This window comes from Ixodes scapularis, unplaced genomic scaffold, assembly GCF_016920785.2.
Source record: "Ixodes scapularis isolate PalLabHiFi unplaced genomic scaffold, ASM1692078v2 PGA_scaffold4__175_contigs__length_147842914, whole genome shotgun sequence".
In the NCBI taxonomy this organism is placed as follows: Eukaryota; Metazoa; Arthropoda; class Arachnida; order Ixodida; family Ixodidae; genus Ixodes; species Ixodes scapularis.
The window spans coordinates 141,640,448-141,652,505 of record NW_024609879.1 but is presented as its reverse complement, the minus strand read 5'-3'; the positions used below and the strand labels follow the sequence as shown (position 1 = coordinate 141,652,505).

Below are 12,058 nucleotides of genomic sequence, written 5' to 3'. Positions count from 1 at the left end.
GCTCGATCTTGCAAACTTTTCACGACGTTAAGCAGGATGCGTGGTTCTCAAACCAGTGCCTGGCAGTTTCTTCCATGAGAAGTATAGGTTCTGCAGGAGCTGGTTGTCTGTCTACCCACTGTGGCGAGCGACACGGTCGTATATTTCAATCCAGCCCTCGGCGTCTTCATACACCTTGCGTGAAAGGGCACCGGAGTGCGAGGTGCGACGGGCATGCAAACGATGGCGGGAGCGGACGCAGTCTGCTGCTACAGGTTTGTCATTGTTGGCTTAGTCAGCTTTGGTTTTTCTGGCAAAAGACCAAATTCCAATGGTTATTGCTGGTATAGCAGCGACTGGCTCGGATTTCAGGTTCTTCGTTGTCTGTTTCCGAGGTCCGCCCTTGTGGTACTCACTCGTCTTGCGGTTTTTCTGCCGGGCTCGGGATAGGACTTGGTTCCCGGCTCGCCGGGGGTTTAAGACGCGGGATAACCTGCCACCCGTGTCTTGTTATCGGGCAACTCGGCTGAGGAGCCACCAGGGTCCACACAAAGTGAAGGGCTATAAGTAAGGTGCGCAGCACCTCCACCAGGACATACAATGACAGGTGAGCATGACCTGCAACTTTTCAGAATAGTAAATATTGATAGAAAATAGGACTGGAGCAAGCATCCGTGACAATATAACAAAACAGACAGAAGAGAGTCTATCCTGATTACTAAAGAAGCTGCACTGCTTTATACTGGCATTCTGTCCGAATGAATCGTCTCCTTCGGGGTTTGGCGACTGCTGTGGACGAGCTGAACTGAAATGGATGTGGGACCACTTTTCTGGTAATGAGCCGCTGCAGACTGTTGTCGCAAAGCGGCGTGAACGGATGGACTGGCTCGGTTACACGCGCGATGAAATGTCCATACAGCTCGCAATTCGCGTAACGAGTGTTGATGAAACTTTTGTATCGACGAAACGTGCGACAGACCAGCGGAATCAATACCAACTGCAACACCTGTGCTCCGTGAAAGTGCACGTCTACACCGGAACAATTTGGGAAGCAGCACAGCATCATTTGGCACGGCACGGGGACTACCAGCTTCAAGGCAGCTCTCCGGTTCACCGCACAACCAAAGTGAGCCTTCGGTTATTTGAACGAAACGGCACCACGATTGCACACTGCCAAGCACGACTCACGTAATTTCCGTAGCTAAACTGTGCATCCAGATACATGGCACACGCTTCACGGCAGACCTCGAAGATTCCGATGGTCAACGAGAGCACAGGAACGTCGCCTTGAAATTCATCCTAATGGTATCCGAATCAATCAGAGGTCCGAACAACGTAGGGCCGATTGTCTCTTTCGCGGCAATATCCCCGTCGGTCACCAGCGAAATGCACACCGTTCCTTCGTATTTTTACGTTATACCTACGTCATACGCCACGCTGAACTCTGGAGTCGTTGCAAGCCGGCCTCATATGAGGGCTTCCGCGTCTGAAATCAACTCGCCGAGACGAACGACAACCAACAAAACATCCAACAAGCTCCGGCCCAGCTGGGGCCAGGCACTGCATGGGAGCTGCCATCTTTCCTGTGACGTCACGTATTTGGTTTGGTCATGTGACGAGTGGTCAACTTTGCGTACAATGACAGCCGCCTTATGGGGGTCACTTTCGAGTGCAGACCGGAACCCCGGTTTATCGCTCTAAGCCCCTCTACCTCGTTGGTTCGTGTAGACATCAACACACTGCTGCGGTGGCGCTGCTCGGTTTCACTTTCTACAATACAAACGAACTCCGCGTCTAGAAGCAAAAACTGTTTCAAAACGTTCGCCGATATTTTTTTCTTTCTTTTTGCTCTTTTTTGTTGTTGTTGCAACTGTTCTATTGATCAGTTTGCGTTTCAGGTTGAAACAGGAATTGACCGCTCAACGTTATTTCGACGGGACCATAGGCACCATGAGCAACGAGGAAATCAGAGAACGGTACCTCCTAGACTTCCTGCCTCGAGTTTCCGTCAAGAAGCTAGGAGGTCGCACTGGCGCCCGCTCATTCTACCAGAGGGAGCTTCATTCTATCTTTGCTTCTCGTAAGTACGCAGATGTCGAGTTTACTCCCCAATCAGAAATCGGTTGGCTCCAATGATAGGTTTATCGGAGCAGTATAAGTTTAAAACGTGTATGTAATTGTATATGGCACTTGTTTCATGCACAGCAAACTTTCAAGGCACGGCCCACTTAGCTCGAACGCAACATTGACAATTCTTCACATTTCACTAGGACGAGAACAATGTTAGTGCAAAGTTAATATTCCGGACGAGTATACATACTTCATCAGGTTAGGGTCCGTTGCACGCTCGGACTAGCAGGACAAGCCCACCCACAAAGCTCTCTCCTTGCCGTAATTGGTGGCTTCCTCCTCTCCGTTCGCCTCCTCTTCAGCCTTCGCTCCATTAATCTGGAGAAAGTTTAGGGCTTGGCGGGAGGAACTTGCTCGCTATTTGCAGCCTGCAATAGACTATTAATAGTCTCTATGACACCTCCGCAGTTGCGGCTAAAAAGACGGATATTCCTCGTTCGGGCTAAACGCACGACGCCCAACGCGAATCGGCGACTTTTTTGTCGAGTGAGGCAGAAAAACGTCAAAATTAGTGCTTCGTCATAGAAAACAAGAAGTTCAGAAACATGTCAAGGAGCTCCAGGGAGACACATTAGAACAAATGGTTCATGTTTGACTTGTAGCCCGCATGTTGCAACGCTGTTACCTAAACTTCTTTTCTGTAAGCCTAGATGTGCAAATGAAGTAGGAAATCACGCTATGATGAAGAAGCTACAGTGGGGCTACGAGGCAAGGGAAAGCACTGAAAAACACGAGGGAGAGGTCAGGCTCTTGAACTCTTGCCGTCACATACGAGTTGGAACAGATAGGGTATTGGCACGCTCTCGGTAATGTCCTAACGGTACGACATGACAATAGACCGATATCACCAGCCAGTTTCGCTACGCCACCGCTGCCGCAATGCATCGTGGGAACTTTAGCCTTTTAGCACGTGGGACAACCTCGCTAAAGCACTGCGCGTGCCGAGCATGACACGGCACGAGGCGTCTCGAGAACTGCCACCTGCCTCCCATTGAACTAAAGTTATGGCGGCGTCCCGCCTACGCCAAACACTCGGTGAGATCGGTTTATTGATTTCGCGTTCAAACGTTAAATTCTCCAATTTTCGCGCGCTGCATGCGGAGCGATCGTAAAATATCAGCCCAGCCTCGCGCATTGTTTCGCGTAGCAAGAAAGGTAGTCATCTTTTTATTTTGCGTCACGTTCGCCCCTTTTAATAAACCTTCAAGAACTTGAAGGACAACTGTTTTTGCACTCTCGGTAAATACCACCTAAGATTATACTTCGAAATTCATCACCAATAAAACACACGTCAGTTTTTTTGTTTGTTTTTTCTATGAAATAAAAGTTGCAGAACAAAAGTCGGTAGAAACGTGAAGCGTTCAACTTCACCACCTGAACTAACAGCCCGAACAAGCGGCCGCGTGATCTGCAGCCGATCATATTATATGATACTATATGCCGCCAATAATAAAAATACTACTACTAATAATAATATTAATAATTTTTATTCTTTTTAGCAACACAGAAAATCGGGTCCGTCAAAGCTTAAGCCTAGAGGCTTGTACGACGTGGCCCGGCAGCCGCGAATAGTAATCTAAACAACGCTGCCATTTCCGTTGCAAAAGAAACAAAATAACAATACACCAATGACAGGTTGACTCATTTTGGAAATATACATATTAAAGCAACAAAAAAAGGATACTTTGTTTCTTTTATTATCAGAACCAAACAGTTGATATACAAAAAATCACGTCCGCCGAAAAAAACAGGAACGTTCTCTTTTTATCACAGCCAAACAATAAAACGACAACTTTTAACCGTAAGCGTTTAGAACAAAACAATTCTGCCTCGCAATACAACAGATTTAGGCGACACATATAAGGTGAAGTGATTTATGAAAGAGAACATCAAAGTATATAAAAATGTTTACATTTTATTTTGCAAACACTGTTATGAATTTGTTTTTCAACTTCTTTAAAAGAGTGCTAGACTAATGAGTTCTGGTATCTCACTGATAATATAAGGAACATTAAAACTACTCATTCTTTTTCCGTAATGCGTATGTATCCTTGGCAAATGCTATCTGTCTATATTTCTGAGAGGCCGTTTCTGTACCGGATGTTTGTATTCTGTTCTGGAGAAGTAATTTGTTGTTATGGCTATATATTTAAATAAAGCACTCAAAGGCATTATACTAAATGCTTCGAGTTTGTTGATCAGGTCTAAATGTTGAACTTGTGTATCATATGCAATATTGTTTACTCTACTATATATTACTTTATTAATTTACATTTTACAGTTTAGTTATTCTTTATAATTTTAACTTTATCATTTTATTTTACAATTCATTATTTCAATTTATAAATTTATGTTTATCGTAGTCACGCGCTGGGGTTGGCAAAGCACTGGGCGCGGGCTGAGTTTGCCGATTCTTTCACACAGTCAGCGGGCACGAGTCCTGAATGCATGTCAAGGCATTGATTATTACGAGCCCAAATCGAAATCTCACGCAGTTCACTGCATCGGCCGCGTTCAAATATCGTCACCGCGGCAATCGCAAAGTTTGATAAGAAAATCATGGGGATCGCATTGTTAACAGCGCCAAGGATGCCCTCCCAACCGCTTCGTCATCCAGTTTTCGCAAGCTTAAGATAAAAAAAAAAGTCCTGTTTTATACGTAAAATTAAGTAGCGACAAATAAGATTCTTGGCCAGTGAGGTTGCGTTCGAGTATACTTGGGTCCCCTTATAGTGCCACTAAGCTTGCGTAAAATGAGAAACGTTCCGAGTAAATACCGTTGCACGGTCCCTCTAAAATAATCAGCGGCTTTGATTATGATGGCACCCGTCTTCTTTGTACAGCGGTGTCGGACTCCTGGCGAACGCTTCTGGAAGTTGGCTGTGGGCCCACGGTTGCCAACATCTTTCCGGCGACGAGAAAGATCCGTAGCATTGTCCTCAGTGACCTGGTACCAAGAAACATAGAGGAAGTAGAGAAGTGGGTTGAGAAGGCACCGGATGCCATGGACTTGTCCTTCATGAGCGAACCATTGGCCATCTTGGAAGGATACAAGTGAGAAGGGTTTTCACAAATTTGTTCATAAACAGTTGACCCTTGACATGGAGATTCCTTTGTCTCTAGTTTTTTGAACTAGGGCGTACCTTATCAAATTACATAAAAATTGTTTCATTATTCTAATCAAGTAGCAAAATGGGCTCCACGCGCCAGTTACCCGCCCGCTTAACGTCTTCTTTATTTTATTTCATTTTTACCAGTGAGATCGGTCATCCCTCCAGCCTGTAACTGCTGGGCGCTCGCTTTCCTCCTTGGCTGAACGGAATAAATTCCGATGATTGGTGTTTCAAAGGCGTCCTGGTACTAAGCTTTCAGCGACCTCTGAAAATGAAATTATCGTCTGCTTTCGTGCGAGGACATAGCTTTCTGTAGCAAAGCACGATCGATAGATGGATATGGCTGAACCCCTTTAACCGGGCGGCTGCTTGCGCCATTTAGTGAAATATTTTAATTTCGAATAAAAAGCAAACACTAAGATTAAGCCTTTAAACGGTATAATAAATTTAAATTTTAAATTAGTGAAGCAAGGTAAGGAGTCTCATATCGCTCCTAAGCACGATCATTCTCTTGCCATTCTCCACTGCTAAAAGTGACATCCCGTGTGACCGTGGAGCCTCTTCACAAGCTGGTGCGCGCACGCGGTGGTCCAGTCGGCGCCGTCTGAGAGCACGTCCAGTCAATGACGAGGCGTATAAAATAAAAAAAATAAAAACCTCGACCCTTAAACGCGATTTACAACGAAACAATGAGCAAGCGGGGAATCGAGTACCTTTAATATTGTCCCTGACAGTGAGTGCTTTCTTCACGTCAAATTATGTGTTAGAAACATCCTTATCTGGTCACGCTTTATTGACCGCAATATATAGCCCCATACGAATTTCATAGAAACGTATGGGCGACTGAAAGCTTTTGAAACGCTAGGCATGGCTTACAATGTTCGAAATCTACTTTCTAATTCGTTCGTCAGCGTTGCTATCAGCCAATGTCGCAATCTCATCGGTGTGATGATAAGATAGTCAGAACTCGCCAAGAAATGTGTTTCATAGCAGTGGGTGAGTGTCGAGTCATGACAATAATCGGATATTTGGGGCTACCGCACCTTCGTTCGGCTGTGGATCGCGTCCCGATCATGGCAATCTCTCCCTTCGGAGAACCCTTGTGTTGCGACGCGTGTAGAGCCCTGAAAATGTGCGACAGCCCACTTTTTTGGGGGTTCCGAGCGCTGGACAGCATGTTCTCTCCACGCGCAGGCATTCCTAGGACTTTGGGAGTGCCGCTGGTCTATCCGTTCAGTATATATACTGAAAAACTACGAACGTGTCACGGATTAGTTTTAGTTATGCCCGAGTCCCACTCGAGCGATAAACAGAAACAAACGACAGCGACGAGCCTCTGACACGAGTCGTTCGCAATTTGACAGGCTTTGTAGAATAAAGGAGGCTATGTACTACGCTCAAACATGAGCATCAGGCTCGTGAGGATATATTTTTGGCAGGCTTGCAATGACTAGTGCTTACATCACGACCACCGAACAACGAAACGACTGCCAAAGGTACCATCGCGAGCACGTTGCATATTTTTTAGGCTTGTCGACTTCGTTTGGTTCTGTTTGTCGCTCTAGTGGAACTCGGGCATAACTCTACAGTGCCTGGCGTGCGTCTCTGACTGGTGTTTTGAACGGGTCCACAAACGTAGTTCCTAGATCTCCGCCTGATGATATGAAACAAAGTGTCATGCTCTCGCCCGTCGCGATCCTGACGGTGTTACAGCAGCAGAGGGATTGCGGAAGATTCCCATTTTTCTGCAGGTCGCTCTATTTCCAGACAGTCGATAGAAATCAAAGGCAGAATGTAGTTGGGACGCCGCGCTTACAGCGATCCTTGTTTCCGATCGGCTTTCTAGACAACATTTTTTTTTGTTTACAACCAACCGCCATTGTGGAGACATCCGATAGCATGACACACAGGCCCCTGCGACGCAATTGGTTCTTCCTTTAGAAGCGCTTTAGATGCACGAGTGGTATAGGAAGGTAAACACGCCAGTCGAGAACTCGTTCCAGGCATCGTGCTAAAAACACCAACTCTTTGACGCAGGGACGCGAAAATAGGAGTCGAGGACATCGAAGAAAGGACGCGTGCGGCCGTCAAGAAAGTGATTTCCTGCGACGTGCTGAACCCGAGTGTCCTTCCAGAAGGACACAGGGAAGCCTTCGATGTCGTCCTATCGAGCCTGTGCCTCCAGTCTGCAAGTCAAGACGAAACCAGCTATCAAAGGGCCACTCGTAACGTCTCAAGCCTGATCCGCAAGAGAGGGCACCTGATACTGTGCGGCATTGACGGATCGACAGGCTACACTGTTGGCGACGCAAGCTTCCCCGAAGTTTGCCTTTCTAAAGCCATGGTGGAGGATGCACTGAGCAGGTCGGGGCTTGAGATCAAACGCTGGAGCTCACTTGACAACCCGGTCTCACCTGAGAGTCAGAAAAGATGGGACTTCGCGTTTGTCGTCCTAGCCGAAAAGCTTTAAAAAGCCGTGACGAGAATATAAAGGAGGGGAATTGTGCTGTATTTTTGTTTTTCCAGCCAGAAGTCAGTCTCTCATCTGATGATGGGAAGTTTCGCCAGTGCAATACAATAGGGATGGCGTTAAACACCCCAGGCTAGCTCTCTGCTTGTCCTGAAAGGTGGTTCCCTCTCCTCCAAGCTTGACCAAGGTCAAGTGCGGAGTCGGCCAATCACGGTGGCCAGATTTCTCGCCGACGTTTTCGCCAGGTGTCCCGATTAGGTCCCCAACTCGCGTACGGCTGCTTCTGGACTTGGAATAAAACCAATATTTTCTCTGTCGAAGCTTGTTTTAACATCTCTGGAGGACTCAAAAGAGTTCTTTTGTGTGTGTGTGTGTGTGATTTTAGGTAAAGTATTAAATTACAGGCAACAATGATTTTAAGCGCAAGGGTGACTAACGTATCGTCGTTCAAAAGCGTTGCATATATTTAGTGGCTCTAGTTTCTACTCTCGACACCACGGAAGACGAACTTAACCGTTTCTACAATGGGCACAGTCGATGTTAAGAACAAAATATCGCTCAAGTCGCTGTCACGATGCATCACACAAAAGCCAGTTTGAAGACACTGTCCGAGGCGAGCTTCTTCCATATATGGCGGTCCTCTAATACAATAACTGCATTCAGACATGTTCGAACATGCCTACGAATGAAGGAACAATGCGTCGAACTATATATGCTTCAGGCGTCTCCGCGGAAAACTCTGTCATCGTCTCTGCAGAGAACTGCGCGGGTCTTCCGTATAATGCACGAGGAGTGTAACCGCGGCTTTCAGACTCAAAGTATCGGCACTCGATGATCCGAGTTTCCTGTCGGCGACGCCATTTTGTGTGACGAGTCCTCAGCGGCCGCAGTTGGTGGTCGTTACTGCCAGGGGTTTAGTTGTCGCGTCGAGAAGCCGCGAGCGATATCGTTTTGTCTCCGTCGCGAACTGTTTTTCGCATTTCTGGAGATCGGAAAGCCGTTTTGTTGTGCGATTTCAAACGAGGCTTACTTCAGATTAGAGCCACAGTGATTTCAAGCACCAAGATGGCTGTAATATCGTTCCGCTGAAGCGTAGCTGTATTTAGTGGCTCTACGTTGAAACTCCGATGAACGGCATTAAGCGGGTTGTTCGCCGGAAAGAGATAGTGTTTTTTTATGACTGACATTTAATGGCCCGTTTTGTCCGTTGGGGCAAAATGGAGCACTTGAAGACAAAGGGGGATTTTCGCCCAATATTATTCTAAATTATATTGTGCGCCGAAACCACCACGATTAACACACACACACACACACACAAAGAAATAAACAATTAAGATATTTATCTACAAATGGAAGTCCTTCTTCTGAGCCTTTTGGTCGGGCATTGTGAAGGTAAATTGTTTTGTGGATTCTTTAGGTCCTATTTGTTTCCCTCGGCTCCACTCCCGCAGCACTTCCGCCCCAATGCCCTTGGATATGAAAGATGTTCGTATCTGCCTTTACCGAATAAATGTGTTTTCGTTCAATCTGAAACTTAGAGCAATCCTTTTTGCGTTGCATCGGTGTCCGGTTTTCAAACTTTTTTGGGCAACTAAGCCCGCCCGTGGCCTCCGCAGCCCTGCGCCAACCGGCCACGATCCATGCTTTGGTCAGCACGAGCACCGTCTGCGTCGCCCGGAAAATGGCGCCGTAGATTGTCCAAAACTGTTTTTTTATTTTTTGCTCTTTTTTGAACGAGACAATTATATTGGTTGTTATTTTACCTTATGCGTGCACCACCTCGGGCCAGACAGTAGAGCACGCCTAGCGATTTCTATACTGTCTGCGACTATAGCTATGCGGAGCGCAAGTGTGTCTGCTTCCTGCGCCGGGGTTGCGGTGACGCAACAGAACGCCGAGCTCTGATTGGCTCGATTGGAAGGATAGTGGGTAGACATCAAGGCAGCTAACATTGAGGTCTACCCACTATCCTTCCAATCACAGCCAATCAGAACTTGACGTTTTGACGTTCCCTCGACCCCTGAGCAAGAAGCAGACGAACTTGCGCTCAGCATAGTATCACACAGTTATATCCATTCAACTCAATTTAATGTTGATTTAACGTTTTATAACGGAAGGGGCTGGTAGAACGAAGCCGTGGAAACAGCTTAACGGTCGCTGACATACAAAGAGTGAAGTTTTGCATGTATTCTGTCACTCTGTGTGTATTTCTATCGCTGACATACATGAAGTAAATTTCTGTGCTCGGCGGGCAGACTTTGAGCACCGTAATAGCCGCGTCGCACTAGAGCGACAGACAGCAACAAACGACAGCGACACACGACAACGAGCGATAGGCGACACCGACAGACAGCCTGTTTGTCGGAGCCCGCCGTCCCACTTGGCGGACACGACGCAGATTTGCAGAACACGGGGACAAGGAAACTTCACTCTCAAGAAGTTTGGGACGCTTCCTTGGGACGCTTCCTCCCGGAACGAGAAGCCAAGGGCTTCTTCTTTCGGGAGGAAGGGTAGAAGGGTGGGAAGGGAGGCAACACAAGGCACAAGCGGGCGAGGAGGATAAGTTTGCCGCCGAGAGGCGCTCCTCAGTGGGACTGCTTGCTGCGCTTCAAGTCTAACGACAGACAAGAATTCGTCCGTTGTCGATAGTTTGTCGTCGCATGTCGCGGTGGTTGTCGCGGGTGTTGGTCGATGCAGTAGGACAGCATCGGCGACACGAAACTTTGTGGTGTCGTCGGACAAAAACCGATGTTTGTTGCTCTAGGGGGACGAGGCTATAACCATCTTTTGGTGCCTGTCGAGGAACATCTGCTTTCGCGTGGGTGTCCGAGACATTTGGGTTCCCATTTGACATTGGATAATCCGGCCCTGGCCTTACAAGTACTTTGTCGCCAACGCGACCTTGACCACGTGTCCGCACGCCCTTGGCAACGTTCAAGGACGATCCATCGTCACAGTTGTCGCAACCAAGTCACGTGATGTTAAGCACCGCTGGAGCGGATGCAGGATGCGGTATAGAAAAAAAAGTATTGTCAAAGGAGGTCATAAACTACGATTCCCGGATGTGTTTTTGTAGCGAGTTCAAACGACCAGAAACAACATCTGGTAGCGATACAGAGAAGACGCCAGCTCTCCCGGTAGGCAGAGCTGATACGTTGAGTTCTACTTCTGCACCATCGAACGCTGCGATCGAAGTGTCCTGAAGAGTTGATACTCCGGGTGGCTACATCGTGTTTTGCTAAAGCTACGGTGCGTTGAAAGGGTCTTCGACTGTTGCCGGCCAACTGAATAGCTGGGTAACTCTGTTTATTTTTATTTAAATATAAAGTGAAAAAAATATATAGACGTTTTTAGGTGGTTACGCACGGGCTCCACCATTACGGACTTTTAGTTTTTGTTTCCTCTTATTCCGTTTGCTTTACTTCATCATTGCCACAGTAGGACAGGTTATAGCCTCTTTAGGTGCTACTGTGTCCTCCCTTGCATAGAGCTTTGTAGAGGCTCGTCAATGCCCGCTTCAGTGGCTCGGCATCTCGGTCAGACAGGAGAAGGTTGGCAATGGCGGTTCAATTTGGCGCGTGTTTAAAGCGTCTATAGCCACCACCTATAGACGCTATAGACACAAAGCGTCTATAGCGTCTATTGACCAGTAAAAATAATGGACAGCGACACAGATTGGTTCAAACCAAAGCTTACTTTTTAACTTAGAAAACCTAAGTTTATATACAAGAGAAACCTCTTCGATGGTTACAAATCAGTAACTCAGGATTTGCGAGTTAGTTCGCCAGGTTGCCTGAGCATTTTACCACGCCCAGCCAGACCTGAATGAATAGCCCCACCAAGATGAATCTTTTTCAACTAACGGCGAAGGGAACCTAAATTGTAGCACTACATAGTGTTGGGCACACTACGTTATGACGTCTTTGTTTCTTCGCTTCGTCTTCGTCGTTTGAGCTGTTTTTGATCATGTATTACGTTTTCCAGCTCGCCCAATTCACCCCGTAAGTGTTGACGTCACAACATAGCTCTCCGCTCCAAACAAACAGCTGCTAGGGCCGTTCTAATGGACAAATGCATAGGCGCTCTACGTAAGGTTAGAAATTGTCTGCTGGAAAATCAAAGACGTTTACAATTCCCTGTATTGCCGAATCAGAGCACAGCTCTTGAGAAGGAGGAGGGGAGGGTACGGAGAGGAGGGTATGCCCCTCCTCCTCCTCCGTGCCCTCTCATTTCCCCCTTCTCCTTTGATAATAATAGTTTATTTCTATGAAGCATGGTGGAGCGAAGGGTAAAAACCTCCAAACAATGGCATTACAGTAAAAAAAGCGCACGAAATTACAAGACAGTTATTAATCCCCTAAACAGT

General features: G+C 46.9%; 1 protein-coding gene across 1 annotated transcript; it reads left to right on the top strand.

Moving 5' to 3' along the window:
* Positions 1-1,929: 1,929 nt before the first annotated feature.
* Positions 1,930-7,715, top strand: LOC8030548 (nicotinamide N-methyltransferase-like). The gene is made up of 3 exons (XM_040214739.3): positions 1,930-2,059; positions 4,953-5,163; positions 7,260-7,715. Exons 1-3 carry the CDS (start codon positions 1,930-1,932, stop codon positions 7,690-7,692), a joined length of 774 nt encoding a protein of 257 aa, XP_040070673.1. The 3' UTR covers positions 7,693-7,715.
* Positions 7,716-12,058: the final 4,343 nt, after the last annotated feature.

Bases quoted from the DNA above. Each gene is read 5' to 3' on its own strand.
- LOC8030548 (XM_040214739.3), top strand. From the start codon at position 1,930: ATGAGCAACGAGGAAATCAGAGAACGGTACCTCCTAGACTTCCTGCCT. The intron at 2,060-4,952 runs GTAAGTACGCAG...TTCTTTGTACAG, and splicing joins TCATTCTATCTTTGCTTCTC to CGGTGTCGGACTCCTGGCGA. The intron at 5,164-7,259 runs GTGAGAAGGGTT...TCTTTGACGCAG, and splicing joins GCCATCTTGGAAGGATACAA to GGACGCGAAAATAGGAGTCG.